The sequence below is a fragment of the Salarias fasciatus genome, chromosome 5 (assembly GCF_902148845.1).
Source record: "Salarias fasciatus chromosome 5, fSalaFa1.1, whole genome shotgun sequence".
Taxonomy (NCBI): Eukaryota; Metazoa; Chordata; class Actinopteri; order Blenniiformes; family Blenniidae; genus Salarias; species Salarias fasciatus.
This window is the reverse complement of record NC_043749.1, coordinates 3,694,836-3,714,707: the sequence shown is the minus strand read 5'-3', so window position 1 is coordinate 3,714,707 and position 19,872 is coordinate 3,694,836. Positions and strand designations below refer to the sequence as shown.

The 19,872-nt window shown below is 46.2% G+C and overlaps 1 protein-coding gene across 9 annotated transcripts in view; it reads right to left on the bottom strand.

Annotated features, from left to right (window-relative positions):
• The window catches only part of foxp1b (forkhead box P1b), a 187,518-nt gene that overhangs the window by 14,012 nt on the left and 153,634 nt on the right, over positions 1–19,872 (bottom strand). For all 9 annotated transcript variants that reach the window (XM_030092283.1, XM_030092278.1, XM_030092279.1 and 6 more), the window contains 4 exons: positions 13,487–13,694; positions 8,250–8,357; positions 2,514–2,601; positions 117–200 (listed from right to left, as the gene is read on the bottom strand). In XM_030092283.1, the coding sequence (XP_029948143.1) occupies positions 117–200; positions 2,514–2,601; positions 8,250–8,357; positions 13,487–13,694 (488 nt within the window). The remainder of the gene's footprint in view (positions 1–116; positions 201–2,513; positions 2,602–8,249; positions 8,358–13,486; positions 13,695–19,872) is intronic.

Below are 19,872 nucleotides of genomic sequence, written 5' to 3'. Positions count from 1 at the left end.
GTGTGTGTGTGTGTGTGTGCAAGTGTGTGTGTGTGATGGGGTGCTGTTCACTGGCTGCGGGGGGAGGAGGGGGGAGTGTGTGCGTGTGTGCGTGTGTGTGTGTGTGCGCTGCTCACCGGCTGCGGCGTGGCTTTGGGCTCCGTGGACTTGACATGAAGGTGCGTCATCATGGCTTGCAGACGCTCTTTGTCTTTCGCTAGCTGTAATGAGGAAAAAGAGAAAACATTTAATTTTTTATCAATGCTCACACAGGAGAAAAAAAAGAAAAAAAAAAGAAAAATCTATTTCAGTACTTGTATTAATTCTACACACACCCTTTGTAGTGAAGGCACCTTTTAGAAAGAGTCTGATGTGAACAAATCGATCTTTTTCTCTCGCTGGACTCTCCTAATTATTTGTGTTTTTTTTTTTTAAAAAAAAAAAAAAAAAAAGCTTTTGGAAGCTGTCAACAAGTCGGAGTGTTCTGCGGCGGAGGTGAGAGCGAGCCGCGGCTCATCGCCAGTAACAAGCCCCGGCCCGGCGTACCTGTCCAGAACTCGGCGCTGTCTGAGCTGCCAGCTTAAATTACGGTGACAGGCGGCATGCAGAGGAAGGCCGTGTCTGCCGGAGCCTCGCCCGGTTCCCTCTGGATAACACACACACGCCGCCGGAGCGGAAATAACAGGACACCGGCACGGCGCAGCGCTCCGGCAACTGAAATCTCATCGTCTGAGGTCAACACCCTGCAAAACCGCAACTGTTTCAGACTCGTCGTCGGGCAATTTGTGGGGGTGGGATGAGGTGGCTGAGGAGGGAAACTCCGCTTTTTAACTGAAGGCCACAACATATGCAGATGGACTCGCTGTAGACTGATATCAATTCTTCATATCATGTTGGAGACTCCACATTCTGCATCAATCGTCAGCTTGGGAGAGTCTGACACACTGCAGAGGCACAGCATGAATCAGAAACACACACACTTCCACTTCATTCATGAATGAATCCAGACTTCGGATCAATAACAGGTTTTTCCAGTTCCAGCGTGAGAAGGAGGACGTTACCGCGGCCTCAACGACAGACGGACTTCCTTATGCCTTAAACATCGAAACTCACTGTTAAGAGCTGCTGCGATACACAGGAAATAAAAATATTCAAGTGTTCTTGAGCAAATTGCAGATGATTTTAATCTAAAACAACTTTTTAGCAGTCAGAACAGCTATATTTACATATTTACATAATATTTACATATTATACTGACGCTATACATTGCGTCAATTTTTAATATTCTTAAAATGTGTTTTAATGAAATTATTTAAAAGCTCAAACTCAATTTTCTGGACAATAAGTGTCATTTTTTTCTGGTTGCTTGAATAATCAAGAGATTTATGTAGCAATATACTGGTAAATACCAGTTGCGACCACTAGATGATGCTGTATCACAACAGAATCCTGCTACGGTAGCAGAAAAAAAAACAAACAAACTAATATTACTATATTTGACTGACAGTTCAAGTAAAATGTTGGTTAAAATACAAATATACAGCAGAATTTCAACTGCAGATGATGTATTATGCGAGAACAGAATATGTTTATGCTAATGTGCAGCTTTTTCTTATTACTGCAGGTGAGGAACTTGTGTAAATTGACTGGTAATAAATGTTCTCGAAACTGTTGTTTAACAATATAAACTTTACATATTATTTGTACATGTATTTTTACTCATGTGTTTTTTTCCACGTCTTATTGGGATTTATGTCTTGAGAGGAACGTATAGTCTGGATAATGTGTGTGAGACGTTTCCTCCTCGAAGTTCTCCTCACTGGTCAAACCATGAATCCACAGTATGTGACAGTGATTTATTTGTTTTGCAACTGCAGCAGAAGTTTGTTTAAAAAAGCCTGTTCGATTCAGAGTTTGGGTTTAAATATCAAATAAATAATCCTCCATCAAGACAGCGGCCATGTTTACGAGTTAACACACTCCGCTCGCTGGACTCACAGTGGACATGCTTCCAAATGCACACATCCACATTGTTCTCTCTCTGCTGCATAAAAACAACATTAAAGCCCACTCAGGAGCCACAGCACGGCATTTAAACTACTTGATCGCCACATTAACAGTTCTCCGTCCGCGGCTGCCGTCACCTTTGCTGTTTCTTTTTAACTCGCTCGGCACCGAGCGCCTCACGTCCGCCGAGTCATTTCGCCAAGTGTTTTATTGTTGGTGCCAAACAGTTAAAAGTCATAAATATCTTTAAAACCCAGTAAAATTCAAAATGTAATTATCTTCTCTACTTAGCCCCCGGGCCCCTTCATATATCTTTTCCTGGCTGTCATGCATACATAACACATTTTTAATGGCTGGTTACTAGCAAATGTACAAAATTATTTCATCCTGCCGCATCCCCCCACCCACCAGTCCTACGCCCACCGCTGACCCCGTGGCTGCTCCGAGGTGGGGGCTCGCGCCGAGGAAGCACAGGCAGGAGGACACACATAAATATTTGGGCGCAAAAACAGCGGCCGGGACAATACCTGCAGCTCCAGCTGTTGTACGACCTGCATTTGCACTCGACACTGGGCCGTGCTCCTGTCATCCAGGGCGTGCTCATTGTTAAGATGCCTGGAAAACAAACAAAAACACAGTCAGTCAAGTTCAGTTTCTGCAGCTCCGAGACCAAGACCTGCTCAAACAACTCCCGGTTTTTTAATGATGCAACCTGCTAAGACGAGCCGGAGCAAACCGTATAGAAATGAAGTACGTGGCAACGATTGTAGACTCCTGCAATGATTACACAAAGTCTGCAGAACAAGAAGAAATACTCCTTTTAACGCCCGAGAACGACACTCAATATTTCATGACGGCCATGTCTGCTCCAACTACGGCTCACAGATAAGAGGGATGATTGAAGAATTTCAGGTTGGATTCCTTTGCTAAATTATGCACCACTGCCCTAATGCCATCTCTCCTCGCCGCTGCCTTTCCCTTCGCACCCCTCCCCTGGATTTCCCTCCTTGTGTTTTGACTGTTAATTATATCATTAAAATTAGGAAATTCAAATAAAAGGCTGCACCAAAAAATGTAGAGGACAACAGGACGAGGAGATGGGATCTGTCACAAACTTGAATTATGGGTGTAATTATGCGTGATTATTTCATACAGGCGAAGATGTTCTCTTTTTCCTGTACGTTTATAACTAATCTAAATAAGTAGCTCGCCGGGTAGCAGACAGCGGTTTTTTTTCCCCCTCTTTTCTGTGATTTATATAAAATGGTGGAGATAAGGTTCATGAGTGAAGGAAATATGATTGGAGGAATTTTATCAGCTGCCGCATGAATTACTGTTTGAAAATGCTTATGCAGGGGCATTTCATTAATCATTTAATCATAATCCGAGCAGGATGTTTGAACTGATTTCACAAATACCCTTTCATTTCACTACTTCATTATGCTCGCTAATGGATCCAATATATTATATATATCATAAATTATATCACATCTTCGGTGACCATGTAGGTCACTGTCACCAGGCATGTCTCTCTGTGTGTGTGTGTGTGTGTGTTAGTGTGTGTGTGTGTGTGTGCGCAGAGTGGCGCCGGCAGATGGGAGAGAGGTGTGTAACGTGCATTGGTTTTTCATATGCACTTTTTTTTTATTTTTTTTGAAACGAGCGAGAGCAACAACCTGCCGAGGCGTCGGAGCTGGCGGTGGCGGTGGCGTCGGACCTCCCTGATGAATTTGTGGTGGCACTGCTTTATGTTACAGACAACACATTTGTGTGTCAAACAGCACATTTGTACAAAAAAAAAAAAAAAAACAAAAAAAAAACCCAGACAGGTGGAGGGAAATTGATAGGGCTCTGCTTGAAATATGAAGGCTCCAGTTCAGCTGCGCTATTTTCAACCTTGAGGTGAATGATTTAAATCTTCATGGGGGTAAATGTAGCCTCTCTCTCCCCCTCTCTCTCTGTCTCTCACTCACTTCAGGTCGTACTGCTGTGTTTGGATAAGACATTCTTTAAATGACCCACCGTATACATCTCTAGCACTTCCAGTTAATTACTGTGGCAAAAAAAAAAGAAAAAAGAAAATTAAAAAGGCATATCTAAAGAAAGCCTCCAACATTTTTTCTTCCCTGAAATCAATTTCTCCGGGCTTCTCCATTTGTCCTGACTCAAACAAATGCCCGTTTAATTAAGCAGGGTGGGAAAATGAAACCGGTAAACATTTCAGGACATCTTACTAAATTTCAAAGAAGGAAAATAATAGGTAAAGACGTTTCAAGTCCAATTTAAGCGGCAGCGGCTGAATTTCCAATGAGGGGCGGCCTACGTGAGCAGCTTCGGAATTCCTCTGTTCATAGGAGACATGCTTCTTTTCATCCTTTGTTACATTCCACTTTATTTCTTCTAATGACATGGAGAGTCACAGTGCATAATTAATAGGAAATGAAATATTCAAATGGCCCTAATGCAGCCTTGAGAGGAGTGTCTGGACACGGGAGCAGGGATCCGGCGGGGGGAGGCGGGCGGGGAGGGGCTTGACGTCCGCAGACACTATGAACGTTGGCATGTGTCACTTTCTGGACTTCAAATGAAGCCACTTTTAAAAGCTCTCCGGCAGGATGACAGGGCCTAATGTAAATTGCCACAATAAAACAAGTTAAACAGATATTTACGCAGGAGGCTTTTTACATATCAGTTAGTTTGCCTAAAAAAAAAAAATTCTTCTTTTTTTCCCCCCTCTCTCCTTCTTTTCTTCTTTATACCGTTTCTAATTACATAGACTGAAGCCACAGCTTAGGGCTGTCTCTGAGGAAGGTTTATCTGCACCACTGCTGGCTGGAATTTAAATTAAATGCACACATCTGTACAGCGGTATTTACATTTAAATAAATGTCCTGGAAATATATGCATTGATTTTCAATCTTTTAAAATAGAATCTACTTTTTAAATAACAGAAACGTTTCACCTTTTTTTTTTTGCATTCCGTTGTATTATTTTTAAGAGTGTGTAGGTTTCAACTTCAAACGGCATAAAGTAAGATTATGAGGAACAGAATAGAAAATGAAAAAGAATAGAATATGACAGAATAAAATAGGAAGGAACAGAAAAGGATCTTTTAAAATAGGATGGAACAAAATAGAAAGCGGAATGAAATGAATAGATTAGGAGACATAAAACAGATTAAACAGAATAGAGGAGAATAGAGTAGGAGAAAATGGAATAGAATAAAACAGTAAAGGAGGTATTAAATAGAACAGAGTAGAGTAAGAAAGGAGAGAAAAAAAAGAAAAGGATGGCAAATGACAGAGAGGAAATGAACATTTAAAACAAGACATAACTGAATAGACTGGAAACAAACAGAATAGAGTAGAAAATAACAGGAAAAGATAGAACATAGTAGACCAGGAAAGAAAAGAAAAGCATAGAACAAATTTAAAAGGATAAAGGGACAGAAATCCAAGACAAAGGAATAAGATTAAAAAAAAAAAGAAGTTCCCTCTGAGATTAATGAAGAAATTCTATTCTATTCTAAAATGTCACAATGGGAGAGAAAATTATGTGATGTGACATAAAAGACATGAATGATGACACAGAATCCAGCAGTAAATACCAGAACTGGAACGAAAATATTTGGATGATCGATAGAAATATGGGGTTAAAAGAAAGAGAAGGATAGAATAGAAAAGAACAAAATGAGCCAGGAGCAGAGAGCAACAGGGGAGAGTAGAATCTGAGTGAATGGGATGAAGCAGAGCGTATTGGATGGCAGCAGAGGCTGCTGGGAGGGAGTTTGAGCGGCTGGCAGTGGGAGCTGCTCAGTGAGGGTCTGCAGGCAGCAGCAGCACTAGAGGGCACTGCAGGGTTTCCCTGGCTCTGACCTCTGGACTGGACACTGAGGAGAACCTGCTGCTGACCCCCGCCGCCACAAGAGAGAGGAGGCCCCACCCTCCTGAGCACAGGGCCTGAAAACAGGAACAGGGTTCCTGAGCGCTCGCGCTCTCTCTCTCTCTCTCTCTTTTTTTTTTTTGGTATTTATCGAGATAGTGCGCAGAGGTATGTAATGTTTTCTTTAAAAGATAAAATAAATACACAGGCAGTTTAAAGCAACATTTCAGGCCCGTGTTAGCTGTTACTGTTGGCATGCGGAGCCGCAATCTGGTCGACGTTAGCGTCCTCCTCACCTTTCCCTCCGTCTGCCGCTCGGTACAGCGTGTTCTGCTGACTGCTCGCTCCACCTTCACGAGACGGCCCTTCCACAACGCCTGATGTATTCCTTTGTTTTTATTTTTGATTCTTCTCTGAGGCCCGCGGTGTCGGCTTGCCGGGGTTTTTCATGTGGAAGTGCTTAAGGGTTTGAGAGTTAACACCTTGGTGAGCTGCTCGCACTCTCGCCCGCTGTTAAACAAAGGCGGCTTTGTGAAGACTCTCCCCGAATGTTTTCTTAACATGTTCCAAGCAGTTGGAGCAGGCAACTAAAGTAAACAAGATGTTGCCATGATAAAAACACTTGTAAAAACAGAGCGGAGTGCACTTAGAGACGTTTTAGGGCCCGGCTCGAGCGGCCGCGCTGAATTTAATTCTCCTCCGTTCTGTAAACAAAGGCTGAGGCAATGCCGGAATACAATAAATAGTGAGAGATTTGCGCGGGCACTCCCAAAAACTCAAATATGGACTCAAGTGTCCAGAAGATGCCTTAATAACTCAGCGCTACATAATGCTTATTAGATCACATTTTAAACGTGAACCTGCCGCACATGCAAACGGGTTTTCGCAAACTTTCTGCGCTGCGTCTGCGGGGAATCTGTGCGCTCGCCCAGCGCTTGTTTTGGGATAATGGAATTGTGTCATATCTTGTTTAAAGTGCGACTAATCCGGGGCGACAGTGAGCCATTGATCTGCTGCCACGACACAGATGTTTTCATCCTCTCCGTAACCATGGCGCCGTTACGTGCTGGATTACCCAGAGCGAGCGGCAAGCAAGGTTGATTATGATTAGTAAAACCGGGGGGTCTGCCTGGAACCGGGGGGCGATTTGAAGAGAAGGTTTGATACAAACAGGTTAGACTGTCAGGACCTCATGACGTGACACTTTCAGTTTTTTGCCACTGAAACGATGTCAAACATGAATAATTTAACTTTTTTTCCTCAGTCTGTAAAACTGCGTGAACTCATCCTGCACTGGGGGGCGTGGCTTAACTCTGCAGCCAATAGAAATGCAGACGTGGTTTGGAGGAGTGTCTCCACTGAACCGGATACATTAATGAACCAGAAAGGGCGCTCATTCAGCACGAGTGGCTACTGAGACGGCGTTTACATGACGACAAAAACAAAAAAGTGGTTACACAACCACATTTTCATTTTTATTCATTGGAGCGAATGGTTTCAAAGGGAAAAGGATGATAGTGAATAGAACTTTCAGCGAAATACATCTACAATCCATCATCTGGGAGAAAAGTGGCCAGGTGATGTGAAAGGAAGAGGAAGACTCTGATTCAGAATAAAAACAGTTTTTGTGCATTAAATTTGTGATTTTGTGTTAATTACAAGTTCATGAGTTGAACTGGAGCGAGAAGCAGGACCGGTGACAGTCGCACCTGTCAGACTTGTGGTTTTGCATTGTAACCCGACTCGTTTGTCTTCATTACACTTATATCACAGACGGTTCCCAGAAAAATTTACCAGAAGAATGTCACTTCAGCTCAACTTATTGTTTTCATTGTGTTGAGATTCCTTCTCAAAAGTCAGAAGGAAGAAGGCATGCTGGGAAAGCCCAAAACGCCCCCTCGCCTCCAATAAAATAACACTGCAAAGCAAAGAGTGGGTCACAGCAGTGAGGCATGAAGGCAGAAGACAGAGGGAAAATAAAGTGCTGGAAGGAGGGGAGGAAAAGTCGAACGAGGCGGTTCAAGACACATCCAGCAATCCCCCCAAGTCCAGCGACAAGGGCAAACATGCCGAGCGCCCCGAGTGTGAGCTGCCACAGATAAACATCCCGCCGTTGTTTGTTTGGGAAAAATGGCCCCCGTCACCATGAGAACAGCACTTATCACAGGAATTAGAGGCCCATGCCGCTCCCAGAAGGAGACCCCGGCGCAGTACCCTTGTCGGGAGAAACGACCAACCCAGACTCGGGAATAACAACCGGCTGCACCTGCGGAGCCTGCGAGTCGCCGGGGGTCACCAGACGTGTAATCGACCCGACGAGAGGACAAACAAACTGCGATGGAGGCGCCGCTCCGGCCCCCCTCCCCGGATTTCTTACTCACTTGAGGAACGAGTGGAAATCGTCGAAGACGGCCTCGCAGCCGGGCCACTTGCAGACGCCGTGGCCGTAGAGCGGGTGGCTGTGGGGGCTGGGCTCCTCTAGCGTGCATCTGCGGGAGGAAATTCAGAGAGAGCGTTATCAGCGAAAAACAGAGGCAAAGTTTCCCCCCGCAACACGACCAGAGGTCAGAGATGACGGCGGCCGCAGCGCCGCCCCGCCTGTACCGTATCCTGTTTCCACATGACGAGCGCCGACCTCTACTTGATCTGTGAACCTTGAGCTCGGCGGGGAGCGGCGTACCTGTGTGATCGCCGCCTCCGAACGCGGGATTCTTGTTGTGACGAGATCAATACGTAATTATTTAGTACCATTGAACCATGTTGCATGCAGCTTTGATGGAGACTGCTGGAGGGTGAGAGGGCGGAGGAAGGGGGGCTGGGGGGGCTGGGGGGGGGGGGGGGGGGGCTTTTCCTGCGCTGCCCACCTGGAGGAGTGTGTGCGCCACAATCTGAAAAAAACCTCCTGCTTTCGCACCGTGTGCAAACTGTAAACATCCTCCTCCCTCCTGCCCAGAATCAATTCATCTACTGACCGATCCATGTCACCCGGGGGAGTGGGGGGGTGGGGGGTGGGGGGGCTGACAGCCCTCTATGGGGAGCGTATGGCTTCATACAATCAGTCTGAACAACAGGAACCCCCCCCCCCCCCAAAAACAAACTTTACAACATCTTCCATATGGCGGGAGACGTGGAGGCGCAGCTAACCGCGATCGGAGCTGAGAGCGAGGCCCGTGTGGAGGCAGCGTCTGCGAGGAGAGCGAGACAGGCCGCCATATGGACGCAGGCGCTATACAAGACACACAACTTTCAGCTACAAGAGCCTGGGGGACTGGCCTATATCGCTACCACCTGTGCTTCAGGCGGCTCGCGAGCAACAATGCCGCCGCCGCTTGCCTGCTCTCTACGACAGAGAAGGAGATTCATCACAAAACTCATCGTTATACATGGATTCAATGAGAGATCAACCTGAATTCTGCAACTTCTGGGGATAAAAAAATCAAAAGGAAAAAAAAAATAAACACTGGAAATCCTGTTTTTTTTTTTTTTTTTTTTTTGCAATTCTCATCCAATCTTCCATCTGTTGTGATTTCAAAAATGAATTAGTGCAAAAGAAAAACCAATCTCAGTGCAAGAGTGCCAATTTTGCAGGATTAAACAAACTGATGTTCAGATTAAAATCTCATTTGTATCAATGTTAGCAAAGCTGTACCTCAAGTAGGAAATTTTAAAGGTCGTCACAGGTTTCCTTGTGTTATAATTACTTGCTTAAGAGTTCACATTGTTCATAACATGTGATAATTGCATTGCAATTAGGAAGCAGTCAAGCATTCATGAATGTGGTTAGCAGCTTTCCACCCCTCCCTTTCTCAAAAGTCAGATTTTTTTTTTTTTATTCAATTATGAATTATGCATTCACATTAAGACCTCTGTTTTGATACAGCTAATAAATAGACGGCGGAAGACCCATTATAATGAGTTTTTAACAAGGAAATGTGTGGACTGGCAAAGGTAACGCTTGGGTTTTAATTTAAAGAGATCCTTTTTTCTTTTTTTTTCTTTTTTTCAATTCTTTGCGAGGAGGCTTGTTGGTTAATTCTGTATTAATAAGATATTGAAATGTGGAGAGCGCTGGGAATCGGTGGGCACAAAGCGCTACGAGGGGCTGGCGGCAGAAGAGCCCTTTTAAACGGTGGATGGCTAAACAGTTAGTAAATGACAGAATTTACACCAAATGAGCTACATTAGTGTAATAGGAGAAGAGGGCAGTATTCATGGGGTTTTCTCCCATTTGAGAACATGTTTAGGGGGATGAAAAAAAAAAAAGGGGGTGTTAAACCTGACTGGCACCCACGACGGGTCTGTCAGGATGTTATTATTGTCGGGCGGCCCGGAGGGGGAACAACACTCTAATGATCTTGTAGCAGCGCCGAGGAAAGGCGAGTCACCGGCTTCCCTTCGGAGCAGAGGCAGCGTTAAAGCGCCAGCAGACCGGGACGGGCAGAGCGCGAGCCGTCCAGGTGTTGCTCTGTGTTTACGTGCAGGCAGACAGCGGCGGAGCGGCGGCGTGACGGCGAGCCAGTTGTTTTCTACCTCACTTATTTTGATGAGATGCTCCGGGCCATAAACAAGCGGAGATCTACAGCATTCGGGGGGCTGATGGACTCAATCTATCAATGGATCGAGGAGAGGGGGGGCTGAAGATTAATGTCCGCCGATGCCAGGTCAGAGTGAGTCTGGCCTCAGTCACAACAACTCTCCCTCCGAACCCGTCCTCCCACTTCCACACCCGCCGCCCCGCACTGCCAGCTTCCCGGTGCCACGGCACACGTTACCCTAAATGATTTAATTATCTTTTTCTTGTGTGTGTGTCTGTATGTATGTGTGTGTGTGTGTGTGTGTGTAAGACAAATGAAAGGCAGGAAAGAAATGGGAGTGCAGTGCCAAATCTGATTATTTATCTCCTTAACAGATTGCACAGTTACAGTCCCTGAGCTGTGGTTACTGATGGTTGTTGGGAAGTAAAGTGGGCCAGGCGCTTTGCGAGGATGCTTCCCCCCTCGTCCCCCCCCCCCCCCCCCCCCCCCCCCCACCACACACACAAAGCTGATGCAGCACTGTATTGGGAATTCGTGTCAGATACAGATCAGGCGCATTTGATTTAAATAAGCAGATCATTGAATAAGGATGACCCGGCTCACGGGGGTGTGTACATGTAGATCTCTCTCTCTCTCTCTCTCTCTATCGGTGTGTGTCGCGGCTCGTGGGCTGGGAAAGCAGATCGAGTGTCTGAGCGTCAGGAGATGCCGCTCAGACAAACACCAACCCCAGCCCGGCCTCGGGATCCTTGAGAGAACTCAAAAAGCAGGCGCGTGTGGCTCGTCTTCGGCGTGTCAAGCCGGCGGTGATTGAATTTCTCCTCCTTCCTTAAGACGGAAGTGCGAGGCCGGTGAGTGATTCCTGTGGATGCACTTAAGGTTTTAGTTGCAGGCGTCGTTGTGCCTGGGCAGATTTTTATATGACACATGAAACTAACTACATGGTACTTAGGGGCTGCTGTAAACCAATCTGAAGCCGGCCGGGGGAAACAGGCCCATCAGCAGAGAGGCTTGTTTCTGTTGCATGACAAAAGGACTCGCCAAACCGCATCAATTAAAAGTTCATTAAGTTCAGCGCTGGGAGGATGAGTGGATGCTCTCTATTTACGCCCGGGCCGGCCCAGCCCATTATCTTCAACCTGATTATTCAAATCCCTGGATTATAACACAGACGTTTTTCTCAGAGCCTTGCTTAGAATAATCATACTTAATAATATTTTTTTTCCCTTCCCATGAAGTCTGATTAGAATTAAGTCTGCATCATCAAAAGAGGAGAAATAATGCTCTTGATAGTTGTGCGATTTAAGAGTCCCAAAATTAACACGAGGAGGGATTATTGGCGGTGTGGATCTAAATTGGCATCATTCAGCTGTTAATGGGGACTGTTTTGTATCGGCTCTTAATAAACGGGAGGAGTGTGTCGAGGTGATCCACTTCCTGGTACAGACGGAGCTGGATGAGAATCACCTGCTTTCGTTTTTTTTTTCTTCCTTTTTTCTCCTCTTTTTTTTGACAGATCTAAGATACAGCGAGGAATATTCAAGGCTGAGACTGCCTTCTTCACTTAAGCTCGTGTTAAACTGCTGCTGACATCTTCTTTAATCTCTGACAGTCAGCGCGCAGCCAGAGGAGGGCTGCCAGCTCTCGCGTTATGTCTTCTCCGATGTTTCATGGATCCCCTCAGCTGGGGCTGCTTCATGCCTCCCCCCCCCTCCGCCTCCCCGCTGCTGCTTTCCCCCTCTCTCGCTGCCACCGGTGCTCACCTTGTTTGCTCGCTTGCGACAACGTGTGATGGAGTGAGCGAGTCAATACCCTCCCCCTGCGATTTGTCAGTTAACTACACAAGAAGCCAGACGTTCAGCCAGACGGGACTGGAAGCCGGCTACGAGAGCAACCGATGCCCATTTTTTTTAAAAAGGGGGGGGGGGGGGGGGGGGGAATATTCCTCCTACTGACTGTGATGCCAGATAACTTTAAAACACGGTGAAGAGGATAAGCCCAAACCGGCACGGAGTCACAATTCTATTAAAAACCGCTACTTGAGAAGAAATAGCAGCCATCCACTGGTATCTCTCCATCGGCGCATCATATCCTCTCGGTGTCATTCAGACCCTCCACCTCCCCGCCAGCCGCCCCGCCTCACCTCCGAAAGGCCCGGCGGTTTACTGTGCTAAACATGTTTTCATCCGCGCCGCTTTCATAATGACGCGTAGGTTTTGATCAGTGAAACACAAGTCAGATGTTACGCAGTGAGCTCATGGCGCCTGGAGGCTCCTCACCAGCAGTTCAAAGATCAGGCTTTGGTGCAAGAAAACAAGCAAACGTGTAAGATGCCAAATTAATTCCTTCCTTAAAGACACATCCGCGCGCACACACACACACACACTGAAACACACACAGACACACTGAAACACACACAGACACAGCTCAGAGAGCAAAAGCCTTTCACCGATGATTCATGCTGCTTATGAAAATATGATACACCCAGTGTTTGCTTTTTCAAGCACATAATAGCTTGTTGTTCTTGTTAGTGGGCTTTTTTTTTTTTTTTGTTCTTTTGCAAAACTGACAGGTTGATACAACATTTCAACAAGTTCACAGGGTATGAGGAAGTATTTATTGTTTTGTGAAGCTTATCTGCATGTTTTTCCTCTGAGGATATGCAACCAAATTCACAGGCGCACCTCTCAATATGCAACGGCATTAAAAATAAATAAAAATAAACAAGCAAACAAAAGGTGTGCGTGCTGGAAGTCTTCTTAATCGTGTGGAGATGATGCCGATTCTTTCCAGTTGTTCACATGAAATCGCTTATAAAAATGATTTAATGGACACTTATAATAATCTGTTAATGAACACTGATCCCTGCTTGTCTGTGGGAACCAGAAAAGATCATTCAAATAGCTGGCACAGAGGAATTCTGTTTTCTTTACTGAAGGAAGATAATGAACGCTGATTCACTTCTTTAGACGCCGGACGGCAGGTAGAGCGCCGGCTGGATTAAGGTCTTACGACATTTTTAAGATGCTTTTCGACGATTTTCCCAGAGACGCACGAACACACGAAGACAGAGCAGGACTCACGCTTCTCTCTTGTGACTCATGTACTGCCCGTTGGTGGAGGCGTGCTGGTTGAGGAGGGGGTTCTTTGGCGGTGCCGGGGAGGACAGGTCGAGGCCCCGGTGGCCGTTGTTGTTGTTGTTGTTGCTGCTGCTGTGGTTGTTGTGCTCATCCTTCACGTGAGCGTTCGTCACCTCCTTCCACAGTTGTTGCAGCTCGGCTGGAATCATGCCTGAGACAAACAAATTGGATAATTAAATCAATTAACAGCTAATCCAACTCTCTTCTTCATCGCCTAATTAAATCAAAGCGTCTGTAAACAAAGCCGAGTATTAATTAGAAAATATTCCACTACAGGGTAATGCACCGAGAGCTCCCTTTCTCCCACCTCCTCCTCCTCCTCTTCTCCTTACTCCCTCCCATTTTTTTCCCTGTGATCTGAAGCGTGTTTGTATACACAAATCCCTGGCATTCACGCAAATTTCATGCCCAGAGTAAATAATTAACATCCAGACAAGGCATGAAATCCGAATAATCACCATCATTTTCTCCCGACAACAACAGAGATGCGCAGAACATGCAAATACACACAGACACACAAAAAGTTTACAATAGCAACACTAGAAAACATCCCACCCCGTGTCTCCTTGAGAAACGGGACCCTGGGGTAATATTCTCAAAAGCGCATTAATGTGCAAAATACTTAAAGCTCTGCACCGCCTCCAATTGACACAGAAGACTTAAACCTCATTTAACAAGTCAAGCACACTGCAGCTCACATAGCCCTTTGAAAAAAAAATCCCTTGAAGACAGAAGACATTTTTTTTTTTTCTGAGCATGTGTGTGAGTGTGTGTGTGTGTGTTTTCTGCCTGTGAGTGACGGAAATCCCGACACCCAGGGCCAGGCTCGGGATGAAGAAGGATAATGCCGTGTTTGTGCACCCCGCTTCCCGCGTCCCGCAGTACAGAGCCTTTGTTGGCACACAATACATTTATATAAATATATATGTGTGTCCGTCTACAGTGTGTCTGCGCTCACTTGACACAAATGAGGATAAAGCTGATATGCAGAATAAGATTAAACCCGGCGGGGCTGGAGTCGGCGGCTACTCGTGCTCCCCGTCAACACATGCGGGGCGAGCCTCGTTCCACCGGCGCTGAAAGATGTAACGGCTGAATATATGTGCGTTTGTACAGCGGATTGCAGTCTGTGTTTGAATAAGCCTCCCGTGTTTCAGGCATGGCGAAAGGAGCTCTCGCATTTGTGGCGAGTTTAACCACAGAGCGAATGGGCAAGACCACTCGTTTAACATTACAATTAATTAAATCCATTCTCAAAATGAGGGCCGGAGAATGAAAGATGATTTGCACATGCTTATCTACTGAAGAAGAGAGAGAGGGAGAGAGAGAGAGAGAGAGAGAGGGAGAAGGGGGGGGGGGTTATATTCTGCCGATCCCCTCCTCCCTGTTTCTCATCACCAGCTCTATAGATACCAGAAGTGCTCCCTTTCAAGCGCCAGATTGTAACACATTGTGTGCAAAATGCTTAGTCTTAATTTATTCCTGTTGTGGAAAATAACTGTGAGGTGAAGATCTCAATACGATCAGCAAAAAATATTTTTAATTTGATAAGCTACTAAAGATTTTAATTATGCTGGTAATGGAGAACATTGGCCTAATGAGGCGGAGGACTCCGGAGAGACGCGGGGGCTAAGAACTGTGAAATGAGTCTGATAGGATTGCTGTAAATTCACACTAGATCGTTTGCATATCAAAGAGCAGGAAATGATTGCAGGACAAATCAATAACCTTTCCACGTTCCAAGGAGCGTCTTTCCTCATTCGAATATTTCTGCACGCGCGCTCTATTCTGTCCGTCTGTATTCCCCTTATTCTCCTCAACGCCTTGATGTGCCCTAATCGAAGTGCACGTCCGTGACAGGCTAAACATGCCTAACTCCGCGCTCGGCGTCGGAGCATGCTAATCCGCCGCTTGTTGGTTTCCAGTGGCATTATCAAAGGCTCCATTGTTGTCGGGATGGCAACGAGGAGACTTTGCGGTGAAAGTTTTATTTCTTCTTTGTGCGGCGGGAGGTTTGAGGAGGGGAAGGTCACCGATGATGCGAGTGTCCTGCGCTCCGACAGCGGGAACAATCATTTTCCCCCCACTTGGTGCCCGGTGACAGTGGGCGATGTATTTTTAGCCGATGTGCTTGACAGGGCGGCCCGCGCCGGCTCAATTACCCAGCAGTCCCCGTGACCCCAACACCACTGTTTACTCGGATGAAACGGCGGCGGACGGAGCGCTCTGATGAGGGAGCTAACGGAGTGGGACCGACCTGTCTCCTTCTGGATCTCCTCTCCGGTTTTTATGGCCCTCCCCCTCGCCTCCCCTCGCCCCGCTCTAACCCTAACCTCTTCAAAGCCAACAACAGCTATGGCTCATGATTCCACATAAGTGACAATAAAATGTCATTACACAAATGTCTCACTGGGTATTACACTTTCTGAGTTCTTCTCTTCCATCCTCCATCTGATTACCTGGCGACTCGTAATGACATTGATCCGTAAGTCGTCTTTCCTGGAGTCCCCCGCTCTGTCCATCCTTTAAATGCCGGATTGGTTTATCTTCCGCCTTTCCATTTTTCAACACAACTATTCCACTCATTACGGGCGGGAAATACGGACAAGCACTTTAAAAAATGTATGTTGTTGGGGACACTTGATTGATCACCGGCCTCCCAACTCAATTTTGCCTCGGCAGGTAGCTCTGGCACCGAGACAGGCCGAGCTCTTCAACCTTTTCCTGTCCTTGTCCCCCTGTACCCAGGTGACCATGTTCAAGCAAGCAGAAAGTTGATTTAAGGTTCATAATGACATCAGTTGCAGGCCATCATCCCCCCCAAATAAAAAATGGCCCCCGGCGCTCGGGGCTCTTTAAACCGCGCTGTTACTTCTGGCACGGCGGTGCCGGTGCCACGGGGGAGGGCAGGCGGGGCGGACAGTGACATCGCTATTAGTTTATTGTTCTGTCAGACGGGGACCTTTCCTGCACCCCTGTTTATGTTGCCGTAATCACCGGCCCGCTGATATGCACCCCTTAGGCCTGAAATATGTCCTGTCCTACTGCTGCGGGAACTATTACCAGGAGCTCACCGCTGGACGTATCAATCACTGACAGGTCAGCCGCGTCGCCCGCCGCCGTCCCCGATGTGCTGCTGTTCTGTGAGCACTTCATGGCTCGCCACGTTCGTTGCTTTCACATTACCCACAAATTTGTCTTGTCGCCGTCCCACTGGCCTCCCTCGGACAGCTTAAATGATGCTGCGCGGCCAGAAGAGCTCACTCTGCCACCGCTCCTTTCTCAGTTTCTGTGTATGTGCACAAACAGCATGCAGAACCATGCAAACACACACACACACAACACCTGAGCAACCCCTGACTCACTTATCAGGTCAAGAGGACAGGCTTTTTGCGAGGATGGTGCAGGTGAGGTGGGGGGGGGGGGCTGGATCAAATTTATATTTATGAGAGTGATATCCTCCCCAAACACATTGTTGTAATTTATAACAGATACCGTCTGGCCGCTTCCAAGACTTTGAACATTAATGTCAGAAGAATTTACGACAAGAGAAACAAATTACGCTCCAGATAATGTGAGCAATTGTTTTTCACTCAAAACTGCTATCTACAAGTTTATACTTAATTAGCACTATCAATTTTTTTCAAAAGCTGATTCAAATGCATTCCTTCAGAAGAACAATGACTGTAATCCGTCTGGGGCCCAACAATGTAACTGTGTAAGCAGGAGACTGATGTGAGAGCTGTAAACCTGTGCAGGAGCTCACCTCTGTGTCTTTAATTACTCCGTTACAGTCACCTATTATCTGCAGTCCTTTTGTTGCTCCCATAGTTTGAGGAAGAAGTGATAAAACTGGCCTTCCAAAATAATTATATTGATATCTGAACAGAATAAAAAGCATCAGTTAAAAAGTCACCACAGCTTACGTCCCCCCCCGCCGCCTTCAAAGTTTGAGTGTATAATCAACGGGAGGGGGGCCAAGCGCGGCGGATCAACTCATCACTTCCGACACGGCGCTAACTGCTAGCTGAATATTGCAGATTAGATCTGAGTACCAGGGGCCTGGCCCACCGATGCATGAAAGGGTTTAGTGATGTGGAAAACAGAAAGGTCATCAATAACTTCAAACAGTCAAGCAGAAAATGTGTAGAATAGGAAGACAAACCGGGGGCCCTGAAGCGCTCGCTTAAGTGTTGTAACAGCTGTCGGAGACACACGGTTAACCATAGGTAGGCTGCCAGGCCAAACTAACCAGGTCTGACTGGTCGGAACTAACCGAAACAACACACTTATTGTGTCGCGGGGAGATTCAGTTCCTCTTGTTTATGCAAAACAACACCCTGGAGACACGCTCCTCTCACTTCTCGGCAGACTATACTTTGTTATGCTGTTGACTTTTAGTAAACAGGGTCACAAACTTTTGAATATTTGAACCCACGTCAACACGGTGTCTCGTCGCGGTTTATTTTTCAGAGGAAGGCGCATGAAAGACAAAGAGCACCGACATTCTACCTGATTCTTCTTGAGAAAAGACTGTGATCATGTTTCTGTTCAGCCTCAGTCAGCTTCTTGTATTTCTCTGTTCTTTCCGATCATCGTGACTCAAATAGTAACTTTTCAACACGATGAAATGGGCACAGATTTAATGACCCTAGGGGGTGTAAAGACAATTTATATGGAAAATAAACACAATCTATGACTTTTAAGACATTTTTATGCAAAAACGAAAATCAATTTTGATTTTTTTTTAAACTTTATACCATTTGCTTTCTTGGTTTCAGGCCAGATTGGAGCCGGTTTTGGACACCACTGTGTTGGACACCACTGCTACATAATTTTCAAGCTCTTTCTTTGAGAGAATTATTAATCTATACCTGATAGATCCTGTGTCAAATATCAGTTTAAAAAAGGTACTGGAATATTTCCACATCAGATTCCCTCTGGCTGTGAAACGGCTTCATGTATGAGATGACTGGAGGGCGCGACCTCTGCATCCACTGAAAGTGTCTCCAAACTGGCAATTAGTCTGAGAAACTGACAATCAATTCTCAAACATGTAAGTGTTTTCACTGGGGGAAATATGCATATTACAGAAGGTCAAATATCGCTCCAACACGGGTCTTTAACTGAAATCACTTTACGGTTTTAAAGAGCATCAAAACCAGCAGGAGGAAGTGAAGCAAGTGAACTGGCTGGCCGCCCATATCTTGGAGGTATGTGATGATGACACTGGGTAAACAGGATGTTCTGAGCCTGTTGTGAAACCTATCAAAAGTACAGTACCTCATGTACGCTCATATACTGCTTTACTCAAGGGGCGTGTGAGTGTTTGCCAGACATGTGACACACACACACACACGCACACAGAGCGATCCGGCGAAGCACAGCGGTGCCCCACGCCTGCGCCCATGGCAATCGTCTGCGAGCGGATGAGTGATTCCATACCCAGTCCAAACAATAACACCACTGTACAAACTCTGTTTGTGTTTGCCTATTACCTAAGCACCCCCCCCCCCCCCCCCCCCCACACACACACACACACACACACACACACACACATGCACACAAACCCTCCCCGTTTTTATCTTGTTATTTCAAAACTGTTTGTCTTAGCCGGGAATGAATAGTCAATGTCATGTTTCTAAACCCCACCGATGACGGCGTCTTTGTCACGAGGCGCGGCCGCTCCTTAACAAAACACCCGAAAATAAATAAAGAAATAAACTTCTTGGCCAAACAACAAGTATTGACTCCCTATCGAGCAACGGCCGCTTTCACAACGGCGGGTTCACGGGCAGTTTACGAACAATAGATCCAGTGTCGGCCCAGGCTGAAGGAGACTGCCACCGGGGTGCCAATCACACGGGGGCGGGGGGGCCGGAGGGCACGGCGTGCATCTCCCTCTGAGGACGGGTGTCACTTCTGCAGGGCGGGACGACACGCCACGCTGAAACTGCTCTCAGGCTACAAGATGCAAATCAGTCGTGGAGTGGCGAGAGAAGATTTACAGGAGTGTCAACAGCGGACAGCATTGTTCCACACTCCAGAGACGCAGTTTCCACGTGGACAATGCAAACCTGTGCTGGCTCTCTGAATGAACACAGACAGCGTGACGCAGAATCTCAGTCAAAGTACTCTCATTAGGGTCCATTTAGAGTAGGTTTTTCTATTAAATATCTGTACACGTGCCTGACAGGAGAGACCCAGAGGCCTCTCAGTTACCAAGATCAATAATACATCAGCTGCGAAATCTCTGCCATATAGCATGTGGAAACTGTTGAATTTGAAATAGTTATCAGGATAAATCTGAGAATAAAACTTAAATCTCA